The sequence below is a fragment of the Ambystoma mexicanum genome, chromosome 1p (assembly GCF_040938575.1).
Source record: "Ambystoma mexicanum isolate Mex_15411 chromosome 1p, UKY_AmexF1_1, whole genome shotgun sequence".
In the NCBI taxonomy this organism is placed as follows: domain Eukaryota; kingdom Metazoa; phylum Chordata; class Amphibia; order Caudata; family Ambystomatidae; genus Ambystoma; species Ambystoma mexicanum.
The window spans coordinates 199,463,422-199,481,910 of NC_090921.1; the positions used below are offsets into that span (position 1 = coordinate 199,463,422).

An 18,489-nucleotide genomic window follows, 5' to 3' on the forward strand; every position below is an offset into this window, starting at 1 on the left:
GAGCTGCAGTTACCAAAGTTACAAACTCTGAGCAGGGAAACGACCTCGCCCGACAAGAATAGAGGTCCTCTTGCCGAGCGTGAAAACCAGTTCCATGACCTCGCATTTCGTGATACCTATGGTCCTCATTAGCCCTGATAATCCGGATCGATTACATGCAATTGAAGCTTACGTCGACAGCGGTGCCATCGGCAATTATGTGGATCATGAAATGGTTTTGAGGATGAATCTAACTCTTTGTCCCAAGGCTGTAAAGGACGTCATTACTACGGTGGATGGTACGGAGATAGCCTCCGGACCAGTAACGCATACCACTCAAGAAGTGACGCTAGTAAGTCAAGATGGACATCATGAGATGATTGTGTTCGATGTGATCAAGGCCCCTCAGTTTCAGATTATTCTAGGAATACCTTGGTTAGAGAAACACAATCCTCTGATCGATTGGCGAGCCAGAATGGTCCAGTTTCCAGAATGTGTCTCTACTTGTCACCCTCCACCTGGTGTTGCACTGGCAGCAATTTCTTCAGAGACTCCCCAGTTACCTCCCGAATACCTAGAATACCAAGATGTTTTCCGGAAGGATCAGGCTAACTCTCTACCTCCTCATAGGTCTTATGACTGCCAGATAGACCTGATACCTGGATCTACTCCTCCTTGTAGTAGAATTTATGCCCTCACCGAGCCTGAGAACCTTCACCTTCGACAATACCTGGATCAATACCTGGCAAATGGGTTTATTCGTCCTTCCAAGTCCCCTGCTTCTTCAGCTTTGTTCTTCGTTCCAAAAAAGGAAGATGACCTCAGAACTTGTATAGATTATCGCTCCCTGAACCAGATCACCGTCAAGAATAGATATCCGTTACCTTTGATCCCTCAACTCCTGGACCAAGTCAGAAAAGCATGCATATATACAAAGCTGGATCTTAGAGGAGCCTACCACTTGGTACGAGTAAAAGAGGGCGATGAATGGAAGACGGCCTTCCGCACCAAATATGGGATATTTGAATATCAGGTCATGCCCTTCGGACTTTGCAATGCCCCGGCCGCCTTTCAATATGTTATGAACGATGTCCTCAGAGAGCTCATAGATGTGTGTGTTGTTGTTTACATTGACGACATCCTCGTTTATTCTTCATCGGAATCTGAACATCGGAAACACGTGAAAATGGTCCTCGAAAGATTGCGTCAACACAAACTTTTCGCTAAGTTGGAAAAATGTGTTTTCAACGTGACTGAAGTTGAATTCTTGGGATTCATATTATCACCTAGCGGAGTGCGTATGGATTCAAAGAAGGTCGATGCAGTTCTCAAATGGCCATCACCATCCTCCGTAAAAGGTGTGCAAAGCATGTTACGCTTCGCTAACTTTTACCGCAGGTTTATCCCCGAATTTTCTCGAATAGTCTAGCCCATCACTGCCTTGTTAAAGAAAAACAAACGTTTTGAATGGTCTACCGAGGCAGAACAAGCTTTCCAGGATTTGAAGACTAAATTTATCTCTGCACCAATCTTAAAACACCCTCGCCCCGAACTCCCCTACATCGTGGAAACTGATGCTTCAAGCCTTGCCATGGGGGCAGTTCTATCACAAAAGGACCCGGTAACCAATCAGTTGCATCCCGTGGCATTTTGGTCCCGCAAATTCTCGCCTCCTGAAATCAATTACACGATTACTGACAAGGAACTTCTGGCTATCAAGTCTGCCTTTAAGGCTTGGCGGCATTATCTGCTGGGGGCCCGACACACCGTTACTGTGATTACGGATCACCGAAACCTGCAATATTTGAAAACCGCAAAAGCCCAATCCTCTAGACAACTCCGTTGGGCATTATTCTTTGCCGAGTTTGACTTCATAATTACCTATCGACCTGGTACAAAAAACGGTAAAGCTGATGCCCTTTCTCGGATGGGAGTGGAAGAACACTTGATCAACCCTAAACCTGTACCAATCATTCCCGAACAAAGAATTCTGGGTGTAATCGCCACACAATCCATAGAGGAAGTTAAGGATAAAGCCAGGCAACTTGTAACTCCAGCAGACATACAGAATTGGCATCTGCAGGGAAAGGACTTTGCAGTAAAGGACAACTTATTGTATTTCCAAGAACGATTATACCTGCCCAGCACAGATTTACAGAAAAAAGTAATCTCTTGTTATCACGATTCTTTAATGGAAGGACATCCCGGTATGGCCAAGACCTCAGAAAAGATCAAGCGCTACTTCTGGTGGCCGTCTTGGAAAAAAGATATCAGAGACTTTATAATGTCCTGTGGAGTATGCGCCCAAAACAAGAGTCAAAAGGAAAGACCAGCAGGCCTCTTACGCCCTATTGACATCCCACCTCGCCCTTGGCATACGCTTTCTATGGACTTCATCACCGATCTACCTCCATGCTCCGGATACAATACGATTCTAGTAATCGTGGACTTATTCTCCAAGATGACGCATTTAATTCCGCTCAAAGGCTTGCCAACAGCAGCAACTCTGGCCCGAGAATTTCTCGAAAACATCGTCCGACTGCACCGTTTTCCTTCGGTTCTAATTTCGGATCGAGGTAGTCACTTTATTTCTCATTTTTGGAGAAGTTGCTGTCGGTCGGCTCAAATTGATGTGAGACTATCGACCAGTCACCACCCTCAGACCGACGGACAAACCGAGAGGACCAATCAAACTCTGGAACAGTATTTACGCTGCATGCTGCAACAAACTGAAAAAACTTGGAAAGACATCCTTTGGATAGCCGAATATGCCTACAATAACTCTGTCCATTCGGGAACTGGGAAAACCCTGTTTTTTCTTTTATACGGCAGTCACCATCGAACCTCGGAGTTGGATCCCCTCCAAGATCTTGAATCACCAGCAGTAGACTACCTGCATTCTACAATCACCCAAGCCTTTAAGGAAGCTGTTTCTCACCTTCAAAGGGCTAAAGAACAATACAAGAAGGGAGCAGATCAACATCGGAAGGAAGCCCCTCAATATCAAGTAGGGGATCAAGTCTGGTTATCCACCAAATATCTACCTCTAAAAGAGCCACGCACATTCAACCCAAGATACCTTGGTCCCTATTCCATCACTACCATAGTAAACCCAGTAGCGGTCAAGTTGGACTTGCCCCCGCACATGAAGATACATCCGGTCTTCCACATCTCTCTATTAAAACCCGTGCAACCTCAAACCCGACTAACTAAATCTCCAAAACCTATCCTAGTTGATGGAGAACTCGAGTTTGAAGTCAAAAGCATTCTGGACTCCAAGATCTCCAAATCTAAACTATTTTACCTAATTGACTGGAAAGGCTACGGCCCCCAAGAGAGATCCTGGGAACCTGCTGAATATGTCCACGCTGTTCGCCTAATCAAAAGATTTCACCGAACATTTCCTGACAATCCAAAACCCCCGGAGAAGCCCGGTTTGGGAGGGGCCTTGAGGGGGGCTACTGTCATGATCTCTGCTTCCAAAAGGTCAGGGTTTTCCCAACTCCCTTGGAAGCAGATCCATAACCCAGGTTCCGAGTGCCAACCAGTCCCAATTGGGACCTTTTGGACCCAGTCCTGGTGCCAGTGGCACCAGGCTCATAAATATGCCCAGTCCCAGCGCTGGAAGCGCCGGGCTCATAATGCTTGGGTGGACTTACCTGCAGTAGACCATGCTGCTTACTTGCCTGCCAGTTGAGCATCTGATCCTCTTCTGTTTGGAACTACTTTTCCTGTTGGGTGGGGGAGCCACTCCCTAGGTTCAGAACACTGGAACTCTTCTGGAAAGCAGGAACTCTTTTCTTACCTAGGCGTGGCTGTGGAAGGAGACACCTAAGCACTACAGGAGGCTATTTAAACCACACCCGATGGATGAATCTTGCTTTGCGTTATTCTGCATCCTCTGCAGCAGAACGCTCATCGTGTCTTCTGCATCTGATCCTGGGCCTAAGGAAAAAGGCTTACCATCCTGAATCCAGTCTTCAGCAACACCTATAAAGACAAGAAAGAACAGGTTAGCATTACGGTCTTCAGTGACAGCGCTTCACTTACCTGGTCCATCGGCTGTCACCAACGCCTCGCGCTGCATTCCGGCATCTGAAAGACAAAGGCTTACCTACTCTTCGTGCGCTCCGGAGGTCTTCGGCGCTGCATCCCGCATCTGAAAGACAAAACAAGGTGCGTTTAAAGACATTGGGGAACTTTAATACTCACGTGCCATTACTCCTTTCCACATCTAACCCAGTGGGTAATACGGCACCCTGCAGCCGCTCCGAACTTGTACCTGCAAAATAAAAAGACAGTTAGAGCGCATCGTGAAGCAGGCAACAAGCGCTTACTTACGTGCTTCCAGGCGCTTCTATTCATCACACGGGCTCCATCTTCAACTCACTTCAGCCCGTCATCCGCCATCGCCGGAACCTTGCAAAACAAGAGACATCATTACTAAAGACTTTTAAAGACATTAGGATTACTCGAAACTTACCGTTCGTGCAGTAAACGACGGACAGCAGTCCCCTGAAGTCAAGATGCCTGCTCCCCTTATCCAGTGAAGAAACTGGTTACAGCACCCTGCCCCGAGGCAGATGGAGAGCACGGCGTTCACTTACCTAAGACATCTTACCCTTCGAGTCAGACATACAGTGCACAGAGGTCCAGCCCAAAGAGCCAGCCATGTGTTACACATCACCTTTGAAGATACGGTATACGCCCAGTCAAGACCGGCGCCTCTACGGGAATCAGGTGAGCGTTACACTGAGTCGCTATCCTCAAAAACATTGATCGCCATAAACTCCTTTATAGCGATGTCCTGCATTACCAAGGCATTAGTAATCTTTCCAGGCATTTGTGTCTTAGGTTCTAGTTTACCAACCGCTTTTGCACAACTTCCCCCTATCATAGAACAAATGACAGGAAGGCACTGTATGCAACAGCAGCAAAACACTACAATGCAAGGATCACCATTAGAACTGTAATTTTCTAGCCCCAAGATCACAACAAGTCCCAGAACAATGTGTCAATATCCCAGTTTACATCTGGAACATGTACTTCCGTACTTAAGGTGTGCCATTTCTTAATTTGCTTAAATATGGTTTTATATGGCCGCTCTTTGACATATTGGACAATCTGGGTATCTCATACACAAATTATGCAGACGACACCCGGATCCTTATCCCTATGCAGGGTGATTATGAGAAGATACCAACCTCATAAACAAAATATATCAAATTATACAAACCTGGATGGCCACCCACGGCCTATGTCTTAATGATGAAAAAACTGAACTCTAAATCATTGGATACACTAGTAAACTAAACAACCTCCCCCACCTCTACAAAACCATTACCATTGAAGGTATTAAAATCAAAGTTGCCAAGTAAGTTAAAGCCCTAGGCTTCTACTTAGACTCAGCTCTTAACCTTAGCAATCAAGTAAATGCCACTGCGTCTGCAACAAGCTACACATGCAAACTAATCTACGCTTGTAAACCATTTCTGTCGATGGAAAACTGTACCACAATTGCACAGGCATTAATTTTATCAAAACTTGACTACTGCAGCACACTTTACCTCGACACTGGTAAACATAATACCAATAAACTTCAAACCCTGCAAAATAATGCCCTAAGAACAGCCTTAGGCATTCCCAAAGGCCAGCACATATCTAGCCAAAAGAGATCGGCCAACTGGCTAGCATTCAAAGACAGAATTAAACTCAAAACACTAAACCTAACATACAACTGCCTCAACAACAAAGCACCTGCATACCTTACAGAGAAATTCACTAAGCATACATCTGAATGTCCTATCAGAAATAAACAATCTAACAGTATCTGAATCCCTAACTTGAATCTGGAAAGAACAGGTGGTTCCAGCTTCCCAGTACTAACAGCTCAACTGTGGAATTCCATACCGGACCCCCTAAGAGCCTCGCCTTCCTACCTCTTCTTCAAAACCGAAGTTAAACTTTGGTTGCATACCAATGACTGCTGATGCTTGATTGCAGGACATGGTCTTATGCAACTATACTTGGGTACTCCCAGCATAACTACTAGAATTTCTAGACTTGAATTGTATATTTTTTATCAATGCACCTGTGTTGCACATGTATATACTATTGTAAATCTCCAGATTGTTTTTACTTTTTATACTCCTGTGTGTTGTTTTATGATGCAAATGTAACCTTAAATCTGTAACTGTAACCCAAGCCTTCAAAAGCGCCCAGATGCCTGACGGCCCGGCATGCTCTATAAATAAATAAAGAATACAAAAAGTAACTTTGCCTGTCTCCCCCTCTTATTGTATGCAGCAGAGGAATGATGAGGGACTGGCTCAACAGTGGATACTTGTGGATTTCTTGTGAGCACAGAATCCTAGCTGTACTTTCCTATTCTAGTACATTAATGTAATGTCAGCAGGCCCTAAATCAAAATCCTGTTCTCGTGATCGCAGATTGTACCTTACAACTCCAGGTACTGAATGATCGGTGAACAAAGCGTTGTTGTTTCCTGAAGAAGATGGAGAAGCAGAAACAAGATCGATCAATGGTGAAGAAGAAAATGAAGAAGCAGCAATCTCCCCACACCCCACAGGCTCAGGAAGGACTTTCATGACACCCTTGGTGTTGATCAAAGCAGGCTCGTTGTGAGCTTCGGGATCATCAATTCCCTTCTCCTATCCTTTGTCATAGGGCAGAGGAAAAGGAATACTTCACATATGTCACATGTTTCCAGTGTTACTTTCCGGTCACTCGTACTGCAGTTTGCGTAACCTAATGGATCTGGTGTGGTCCTTTCCAATGAGGTGCAAGGCAGGTGCCCCTCTCGAAATTCTTCACCACGATCCACTGACCAGGTTGGAGTCGAAGACCTGGACCCTCATATTTTACAGGGAAGGCTGCTTGTACCTATTGGTGAATCAAACGCAAATTTTGAGTCAACTGATCACAATAGTCAGACAAGAGCGGATATTCAATATCTTCCAACTGCTCGGCTCTTGGAGCATTGCATACATTGGCTGTTCTAGCCATGACAATCTCATAGGGGGAGAGCCCTGTCTTTGATTGTGCGATCACCTGCATTGATAATGAGGCTATTGGCAAACCATTAGGACATTTCAGATTGCTGTGCGCACACACCTTGGCAATTTTGTTCTTTAGAATTTTGTTATGGCGTTCCACAAGGCCGGCACTCTGCGCATGTCTGGCTGAGTGGAACCGTTTATCAATCTGTAATCCCGCACATACTGTGGACCATTATCAGACCAAATTACTCTCTGCAAGCCAAATCTAGGAAAATATTCCTTAAGCATGGTCTTTGTCTTTTACATTGCTGTGGCATCTTTCAATGGGAAAGCCTCAACCCATTTGCTAAAGGCACAGAATACAACTAGAAAATATTTATAGTTTTGGCAACGTTCCATCTCAATACATTCAAAATGGATCACCTCAAAGACATGGAGGGGGGGACCAAAACTGCATTTCGATGTCGGTTTCCCTTCCCAATGTTATGTTGCAAACATATCATGCAACTTGTGACCAAACATTCAGCAGTTTTCTGGATATTAGTATTATACCAGACGGGATCTAACTTTTTGCAAATCTTTTTGGCACATATGTGTGTTGGGCCATGAGCCATGGTGACCATAGCAGTGACATCGGCATTGGGTAGCATCCATCTTTGCTTTCCATTATCCACCCAACAACCCTCACATCTAGACCTGCTGGGCCCTCAGCCCACTGTTTAATTTCTTCTGGGGTAGCTTCAGCCTGAATTTCTTTTATACAGCTAATCCCTTCGTCCATCATACAAGTATCAGTAACCCATCTTGTTAGATCGAGCACGTACACCTTTGAGTGCAAATCAATAGCAGTCTGTTTGGCAATTCTGTCAGCGAAAGCATCCCTTTTCCTACATCATCCGTCACTTTCTGGTGCGCTGCACACTTCATTAATGCTAGTTGCGTAGGAAGCGCAAGTGCTGACAGCAACCAGACTATCAGAGTGCCATGTTGAATTTTTGTTCCATGAGAGGTCAAGAATCCTCTCTTAGCCCATAGTCGACCAAAATTATGAACCACCCCAAATGCCTACTGACAATCTGTATATATATATTTACACTAAGCCCTTCAGAAATGTCACAAGCTCTGGTTAGCGCAATAATCTCTGTGGCCTGCGCACAATTATGCAGAATTCGTTTAGTGTTTAACGTGGTGATTGCATAAGCAGCGGTGGATGTACCATCCAGAAGTTATAACAGGAGCCATCACAGAATAGCTAACCTTGTGAATTCTATAAGGGTATATAAATTAAATCTATTCTGCCCTTAGTTTCTTGTTCTGTAATAAAGAGGCAATCATGTGACATTTTGTCACTGCAATCCTTCTCTTGTGGAGAAGGCAATAGTTCAGCCGGATTCAATTGACATCTCTTAATTTGGATATGCAGTTGTAGTGTGGGGGCTGAACAGAGGACACAGGGCAGCAATGGATATACGAAATTATGTATTTATTAAAGTATAACTATACAGGGAAAGAGGAGGGAGGCAGCTCCCCCTGCGAGAGCTGGGATAATGTCTATCTTCAAACAGGGTTCTATATTCCAAACTACCAGCAAAGAGTTTGTGCTTACTCCACCGACAAGGAGTAGAACACATGGAACCATTACGTAGACAGGCAAGTCTCTCCTCAGTCAGGCATGTTTCCTTTCTTCATGTACTTGGGATGCTACAGCGGTGGAAATAGAATCAGTTTGCATCTTGTTAATCGGGATGATGTGAGATGTTGCGCCTGCGTTCTGTTTAAACATCTACGGAGTGGGGTACCATCACGGTTAAATAATTACCTAAAACCATACCCTAACTTTGTTTTACGAATGCAGCAGCAGCAGCAGCTACAGCTATCAAACATCTTGGCAACGCGTATGCAACAGGGTCTAACGTGGAGGAAAAATAGCTGCACGCACTATTCTTGCCCCCATGTACCTGTGTCAAAACAGCCAAAGCACATCCATCATGTTACTTCACATACACAACAAAGCCTTTTTTGTAATTTGGTGTGGTTAAAACTGGTGCTTAACACAGTGCAGCCTTAAGCAAATTAAAAGCATTCTGGCAATCCATGTTCCACACTAAAGGCAAAGAAATTTCCTTCTTTGTTGGCACCATCATAGGTTTTATCAACAAAGAAAAATTCAGGATCCACTGTCTAAAATATGAGGCCATGCCTATTAAATAGATGCTTTGTATCCATTCAGGTGGCAGTCTTCTTCCTCCTGTCGACAATACTGGAACTTCTTCAATGAAGCCTTATGCCCATGCTCTGCTAAATGAATAAGCAGTGACACGGTGCCCTCTTTGCTAGCAACTTCAGAATCAGCAGCTAGATGTAGATCCTCAACATATTGCAACAACGTGCAAGTGGAAGGTAACTCAAGCATATCTAGCTGTTCTTTCAAGGCTCTTCTATAGATGCTTGGACTCTCTGTGTACCCTTGCGGCACACTGGTGAATGTGAATGAGCGTCCCCCTAGGGTGAACGCAAACACATATCTGCTATCAACATGCACAGGGATACTAAAGAAAGCATTTTTCAAATCCACAACACTAAAATGTGTAGCCATGGCTGGAATCATAGTCCGAATTGTGGTAATATTAGGCACAATTGGAAACTGTGGAGCAACAACCTGATTAATTGCATGCAAATCAATAATAAAACAAAAAGTAATCACATTATCCCCTTTTTTATGAACTGGTAAATTTGGACTGTTACACACACTTCCCTCAATGTCCTCAATTACACCTTGGTGTACGAAATCAGAAATAAAACTCTTCAAAGCCTGTTCACCTTCATGGGAATTCTTATACTGCAGAATATGCGGCAATTTAACTTCTGGTTGCAATGCAATTTTAACAGGTTCAATTTGTAAAGTTCCAATGTCATTATCATTAACTGCCCATAAACATGTCGGACCTTATTCAATTCAATTGGTAAAGACATAGACAAAAATTGTGGAACAGAAGTTTGTTGGTGAAAAATCGTTAACAACACTCTATCTGGAGAACAGTAAATCACAGCATTCAATTCCTTTAATAAATTCAATCCCAACAAATTTTCAACACAGTCAATAGAATTTGGATAAGAATCAGTGAATGCTCCCAGTGAAATTGATACTGGCAGAGAGACCAGACTTACCACTGGCATACCAGAGAACCCTACAGACATGTTGTCCTGCCCTGGCAGTGGAATAACTGGAATTCGTGAATGATCAATAGAACACTTCTGTGCTCCTATATCTATACAAAAGAGATACTCCCTATTCCCTACCTTCATTGCAAAGTAGGGCCCTTTCTGATCAACGGGAATAGGTATCGCTTCCAGACCCTGTTTCCGGCTGTCCTAAAGGAACAGTATATCGTCAGATCCAAAATCCTCCAAAAAATATACATTCGAAAGATTATCAAAAATATCCCCACTAGTAACACTCTGTTGCTCATTATCTTGTGATGGTGTCTGTTAATTATGTGCAGACTGACTTCTACCAGGAACCCCTATCCCAAGACGGTCTCTGGATTGTCTACCCATGGCACCATATGTGCTGTTTGATCTCTGCTGAAGGATCGTACATTGTGCTCGCCAATGACCCTCTTGTCTACAATATGCACAGTAGTACATATGCACAGGACCCAGTTGTGCGCCACCCTGTGGTGTAAATGGACCTCTGAACTGTGTATTCCCACCTCTGGCTCCTCTAGCTATTGGCTGCATTAACACTTTACTTTTCAGGTCTCCCTTCTTCTTTTCCACCTTCTCCTTCTCTGTATTAACCCTATTTTCATACTGCTGAGCCATGTGTAACACTTCAGATTGTGAATTCGCTTGCCATGCATTCTCCGAAGTCATTATCTGTGATTGGATTTCAGGCAATAATCCACGCACAATCTTATCAATGAACAGCCTCTTTCCTGGCTCGGTTCTTAAGTCTTGACCACTGAAATCCGAAAATACTTGCTCAAATCTGTTAAAATACTCAGTTGCACCCTCTGATTTCAATTGCATGCAAGCCGTAAGCTTATCCCATATGATTCATTTGTCAGGAACCAGAGTTTTCAATTTAGTCACTATTCTATCTGGCAACATCAGTATCACCTGTGGTGGTTTCTCACCGGCATTCCTTTTCCCATCTATTCGTATTAAGGCATCTCATCCCTGCTTGATCATATAAAGTCCTAATCTGCTTCCACAAATCAGCAAGAAGGATCACAGGAAACAACAAATCTATATCACCCAGCGTGAAAACTGCCGAATGCAAGACAGATTCAATTTCTTTATAAAATCCTGTTGGATTCTTCCTTATATCTGGAATTGATTGCCTAATGGTATACATTTCCGGTCTAGAAAACTGAACATGGACAAACTGTGAGACATAATGTGCTTTAATAGTAGTGGCAGGTGTTCCTGCTTCAGCATTAGCTGGAATCTCTACTTTTGGAACAAATGTCGGAGGAACCTCCCTCATTGGCAATTGTAAAGTAGGCAAATCCGAACGTCTATCAAGAAACAAGGCTAAATCAAGTGACACAGTAGTCAAACCAGTATCGGGCAAAAAAACTCTCTTTGAAATAACCATCAAATCTGCGGGACAACGTTTCTTTCTCTTCATAAATTAATCTTGCAGATATTCTACCATCACCTGTAACACTTTCCTTTGCATTGCTGGAGCATACTGACTAAACGTGTCATGTACTTCAATGGGAGAAATTGAAACATCCGAAATCCATCGTCTCTTGTGCAAAAGCGCATTTATTCACTCATTGGTTTCAATAGAGGAAGAAATCACTTCTGCACATATGAAGCTTGCCGTTCATTACCATCCATTTCATCTTCCTGTAATCGATCTAGCTCCATTTTAAACTCAAATACCTTCTCTACATGGTCATATACTTTCTCTGCAGTGTCCCTTGAGCGGGCAAAGACATTCAAATCCCTCAACCCCTGTGGGACATTCATGTCTGTTAAATCACTCCATATATCAACTTAATACTTTCCCACTCGTTCTATCAAAATATTCTGTTCAGGAATACCCCCTTGGTCAGGAATCACAACTAAAACAAATGATTCATCACCCTCTTCGATGTACTTTTTAGCCAATCTATACAATTCTCTGTTTCTGACTTTACATACTTTGCCACAAGTCACTATACTTGGATCAGCTTCTGCCCCTTCAACCACTACAGATGGAGCAGAACCACCTGGCAAAGAGTCTATAGATAGTGGAGGCTATACTGCTGGCGGTGCAGATGGAGCTATGGGAATGGCAACTGTCGGCAAAGGTGGAGGTGCAGGAGGGAGAACAACAATGGGAGGAAGAGGAACAACAATGGGAAGAGGAGGAACAACAACAGGAGGAGGCACATAAGGAGGTGGTGCAGTTAAAACAGTTCTACGTTCATTCAATATTGTATTAAGTGACTCCTCTGATGTATGAAAATCCTGAGAGGGATATATCTTTTGCACATCTAGTTAAAAAGCCCTATCCATATTTCTAATGGATTCTGACTGTACCTGCTGATCATGCAACAATGCTTTCTCAGCATTCGCCATGTGTCTACGTGCATGCTTTTCTCTACTTTCGAGTTGCTGCATAGCTTCTCTCCCCCAATCTCTAACTGCATCAAATGCTGCAGGCCTAGCATTTTTTCTCAACAATACAGATTCTAAATGCTCTAGGTGGGCAATTTCAAAACTACCATGGACTGGCCACTGAAGTTCAGAACCACGTCTGGTCTGTCTGTGCCAAATTTCATTAAATACTATAGTTCCTAGGCCATAATTACAATACATAAAATAAGCCGGTGACCCATCGGGTGGCACCGGTTGGCCTTGTTTCAAAGATTGTCTCTCTCTGCGGAATAATACCCTGAAACAGGATGATAATTTCCTAGGCATATCAAATCACTGTCTTTACCTGACGTTGTTTGTATTTGCAAAAACAAAACTGCAACCAATAACAGGACTTTTAAGAATCGGGGCACGACTCACCTGATTTCAAACTTCAAAGGGGTCAGATCGGATTACAAATCTTCATGGCTGGTGTTTTCACGAAACCGGCCTCGATACGGGGACCCTCGTTGTGATGTCCTACTAAATGCTCCTCACCGTCCAGGGATCGGGCGTGCAGTATTGCAGAGGAATCGTGTCTGTCTTTGCAGGGCCCCCGTCACACTCTGATCCCGCTCCGACAGCCTCGTCTTCGTCTAGCGATGTGACATTAATCCTGGGGGTCCCTATTCGAGCGCCATCTGAAAGATTAAACAAATATCGAGGCTTAATACCACAAAATAGAAATACACCAGTCACGTGTACTAAGGTACAAGTACACTTTATTTTAGCAGAACAGCTGTCTGCCTCTCAACACCGCGCAATGTGTACAAAAAGACACTGTGAGATGAGAGAGTGCTGGACATTTATAGTATTTATACATTTTTCTCACAATCCCAGACACATCGTCTAGCCCCTCTTTGTGTAATACATTTACCTATGGTACATATCCTTTCCACATAACTAATACATGTTAAAACATTCTTGAATAGCTGGTTGTTTTCTGTTAAACACTTCATATGTTTTTCAAACATTGGACACAAAGGTAACAGTCCTTATTTCATGTACTTATATTTGTCTAACATTTGTTCTTAAGTTTAAAGTCAGCTTAGTTTCAAGGAGCGAAATCAAAGATTTCTGCAAAAACACCTATTCAGATATTGATCATTCTGTTTCGCTATTTGAATGGGGGAGACACTGTTGATACAGATGGCATCTAAATTACTAATTAGCACGGCTCTTGTTTAGCTCCAAGGTTCCCTCGGTGCAGGACAAACAATCCACCTTAGCAGCTTCTGCATGCTTATATCTATGTTGACACAGTACAAAGTTCATTTTGCTCTGCTGGAGCCGAAAACACAAATTCTAACATGGGACAGAAAAAAGAAGTTAATCAAAATGGCAGATAACTGAAAATGTGATTTACAGTGCGATTCGAATGTGCTTAGGCCAATGTTCACTATCAGGCGGTATTCTTGCAAAATATACTTTTACAGTTTAAACACATGCTGTGGCTTCCATTTGAAGGAAGATGGCTGCCCAAGTACACCCTTGCTTCTGTGGTTAGCAAGCTATATATGTATGTTGTTCATGCTGCATTCACCTTACACATTGGTCTGTTAGTGTTATTCATGTGTGTGGATGCTATGTTAGCTTTCTTCATGTCTAAATGCATAATTTACCTATTGTAATTGTTCCGCATGTGGATAGCAGGTTTGCTTCATGTCTAATGCTTGCATTATTACAGTTAAAACGTTAGTTTGGATGCTTTTACCCTCTTTAGCTTATATTATCTCGAAACCATGTTGCACCAGTGGGGGATAAGGGTGGAATGGCTGTCTCAGCGAACAACGCCACTCATCTTTGCAGTATTAGTGCAGGGAAGGGGTAGAAGCTATGGATGACATATTCATCTGCCTCAATGGTGACAGCATAGGAATTGCACAACGAAACAGGTAAGCAGCTCAAGAGCAGCACTATGGTTGCATGGTCAGCTTGTAGGGTTGTCGAGCATTCGGTTTAAAAAGGTGAAATATGATTCTAGCTTCTCTTGGGCTTCTGGTTTGCTGTGATTCCAACACCAGGGGCTCCAGGACAAGGTGTGCCCTTCCTGCTTTGCACTCCCAGTTCAGGGAGATTTGATTACACCTAGAGATGTTCCATCACTTCCAGTGAGAAGGCTGATTCCAGTGCAGCTAGAAGAGTGTCAGGCTGTGGCACACAGCAGTTCACCACAACTGTTTGTGGAGGGATTGCTGCTGACAGATCTTTCCTCTTTCATTGATGCCTTCTGTCATCAAATCCCAGTGAGTGGACTTTGAAATGGACTGCACGCCCATCAGAGGTCCAACAGTGTATTTGTCTTCCTTTTTTTGTGTCCAGGAATGAAAAAAAAGAATGAGGTGGTCATTCTCTCTTTTAAAGGCAAAATTCCACAAGGAATTAGTTCAATGCCTCACTGGAAAGTGCTCAATCCTCATTCCTGTAAGTAACAAGTGCCCTTTGCCGTATGACATCACACCTAGAGTGCCTTGCTTGCAGGAAATGGAGGGGACAAAGAAGTGAAAATAACCATTACTGAAAGCAAGATCATATGGTGCTTCTCCAGAGCCATCTGCCCGCTCTGTCTACTCCAACACCACCCTCTTCCCATGCCTGCTGGCTTCATGGGCATGTGTGTGATCAGCACTGTAGTGTGTGGCTGGCTTTGTTATGCCAGTGTTGCCTCTGAATCTCCATTCCCAGGGTACCTACTGGCAAATGCTTCTTTGGCTTGTGGCAAATTCTGAAACTTTCTGCTTGGGGAATCAAAGAGGAAGTATTCTGGCTATGTTTTCACTGAGCAGTTGTGGATAGAGTAAGCATAGTGATCAATAAACATCTGTCCTGTCATAGGTAGCCCTGCAACAGAGTTGACACTGTTGTGACAGCAAAAGTTGCTGGCTTAATAATGAGGTGCCCTTAGCAGTCAGAATGCCACAATCAGGCCTGGCTTACATTTCAAGAATGAAATGCCACCAGATTTTTTAAGCCTTACACACATCACTAGTTCAATCAGCGCTGTAGATAGTTACATTTCTAGATCTGCCTGTGGTGACCTTTGTGCAGCATCTGTAAGGCGAAGAACGATGGTCTGGTGGGTTGCCTAACAGCCAATGCATTGTGTTCTCGTGTACAAGTGATATTTCCAAGCAGTTTGGGCTGGACTGCCCCTCTTGGGGTGGGACCAAGCCTGATTTGCATATGGCCTTTCCCCATTTGCAATGGCTTTGAAAGGGAGCATTCCGTGTGACTCATGTAACTCAAAATATTATTTTCATTATGCGTCTTGTTCTTGTGACCCTTTTCCCCAACAATCACCCTCAGGGAAATACTAGAGGACATTAGTGATCGACATTTCTATCCCCCCTTTACCCAATCATGTACCTATACCAATTCTGAATTTCCCTAATTTTGTTTCCCACTCTGATTCTCTTTCCTTATCTTCGTTCTTTGGAATTTAAATTCATGTAAATAAGTGTAGATTTTTTTTAAACAGAATTTGGTGTCCGCGGACCTTATACCTAAATTCAAAGTATATGAACAATCATACATTTAAATTTGTTATTAATCACAGGTCATCAAAATGTAACATCTTGATATCTTGACCTGAGACACAGCTTTCACACATTCAAAAAGTGGTCCTCCGTACAAAGAAGTGGTTGGTTTAAATGTAACAACACTTCTGGAACTCAAAAGCAAAGGTTATCAGCAAACCTCACAAAAGCCCACTTAATATTCCTTTCTTCATCTATATATATATATATAAAACGCTACAATATGTTTCTGTACTCAGCTGATGCAACTTATTAGTGATAGTTTGCCCTCTGCTATCCAAATGCACCTCTGTGTGCCTTCCACTTCAACAATAGCTATCATTTTACCAAACAGAATGAGCACAGTTCTACACAGTCACCTTCACCTTCCACAAGTGCAAACATTCAGAATAATCTCAAGTTACTTCTTTCCCCACACTTCTTTTCAAACAGGGCACGGTGCTCCAGTGCCAATGAGCAGTTAATTAACCGCTCAATGTTTCAGTCTCCCAATAGCGAAACACTGTAGGACGAATGCCCCCTCACGAGCTAAAACTAAACGTATGTGCTGTAATTATGCTACTACACAATCGTATGCCATCACAGGGACTCCGCTATGGAACAAGGTTGACAATTATGGCTCTACAAAGACCTATTACGATGGCCTGTGTAATCGATGGAACTTAGATACTGTTCTTATACCATGGACCTCTCTTCCTGGAAGCAATGATAATTCCAATTTTTAAGAAAGGGGACAGAATTTACCTTATGAATTACTGACCGATATTGACCTTTAAGATATGCTAGAATGACGTATGTTACACCGTGAACGGCTAAATAATTATAATTTAAATTCATATTTACAATAATATACAGTTCGGTGCTGGACTGCCCCAGGGCAGGACAAAGACTGATATGCTTGGGATATTTCTTCTCTGTGAAAGATAGTGAGCTAAAGACTCTGGGTAAGGCTCTTGTAACCAGGACTCATGTCTGGCAGAGAGTCTCCCAGGATCCCCCTTGTTATTAGCATATTTCAAGTAACTTTGGGTCTCACCCTAAGTTACTAGGGGAATCCAGACGTGGACCCCTTGCTCACTATTCTTAGAGAGGCACAGCTACACCCTACTGATGAGGTTCAACCAGACCGAAACATGTGTATGGGGTTGCAGTTGGTACTCTTGTTCAGAGGAGATTTGCCTAGCATTTCGGTGCTGGACTGCCCCAGGGCAGGACAAAGACTGATATGTTTGGGATATTTCTTCTCTGTGAAAGATAGTGAGCTAAAGACTCTGGGTAAGGCTCTTGTAACCAGGACTCATGTCTGGCAGAGAGTCTCCCAGGACCCCCCTTGTTATTATCTAAGTATTTAAACCATCCATACTGTTGTTATAGTACTTTCTACTTATACACAATCTGTTTAATTGTATTGAGCTGGCTGGAACAAGCTGGTATTACTGGACCTCTCTTAGCATGGTTCACATCATTTCTTGATAGCCAATCTCAAACAGTTTCCTTTCAATTCAATCATGTTTTTCTCCTCCTGTGGAGTTATCTTGTGGAATTCTGCAGGGGTCAGCTTTGTAGCCCCCTCTCAACCTGTATATCCGTCTCCTAACTGACCTCATTGAGTAATGCAGATTCCTGTTTTATTCATATGCTGATGATACACAGTTGGTGTTTCGGCTGGACTCCTCTCAAGCAGCGCCCCCTAAGAAATTGCAGGACTTTTTGGAGCAAGTAGGCAGCTGGATGTCGGTTAATTTGCTGAAAATTAATGGAAGCAAAATGAAAGTTTTGGTGGTGGGTCCTTGGGGAATGTATCACCTTTGGAACTCACTCTATTGGCCTCAGTCTCTTGGCCCCTGTTCGGTTCCCTGTGCCTCAGTTAAAATCCTGGGGGTTAAACTCTTACCAAATGGATTGCACAAGGCCCAGATTTCTGCAATCGGTAATGCAGGTTTTGGGAGACTGAAGGCTTTGAGGAAGATTCTCCCTTTGCTTCCCCCAGCAAATCATTGGTGACGCCCACTATAATGGACTCATTGGACTATTGCAATGGTATATACCTGGGACAACCCAAGTACCAGATCCAACAGATGCAGGTGCTTCAAAACTCAGCAGTGCAACTGGCACTCATGACGCCTCACCAGAACCCCCTCACTAGCGCTTCTGTACCGTCTGCACTGGCTGCTAGTGGGCGCCCAAAATGAATTTAAGATTCTTTGTGTTATCCATCGAGCTGTACACTATGTTGGCCCCCATTATTTAAGAGTGAAACTAGAAAGGTACTGCCCAGTGAGAAATGTGTGCTCAGCATCCAATCCGCTTCTCAAGAACTC

General features: G+C 43.4%; 1 protein-coding gene across 1 annotated transcript in view; it reads right to left on the bottom strand.

Annotated features, from left to right (window-relative positions):
- Positions 1–18,489, bottom strand: part of LOC138467544 (extracellular calcium-sensing receptor-like) — a 150,078-nt gene that overhangs the window by 28,200 nt on the left and 103,389 nt on the right. The window contains exon 6 of the mRNA XM_069607691.1: positions 10,751–10,877. Within this exon, the coding sequence (XP_069463792.1) occupies positions 10,751–10,877 (127 nt within the window). The remainder of the gene's footprint in view (positions 1–10,750; positions 10,878–18,489) is intronic.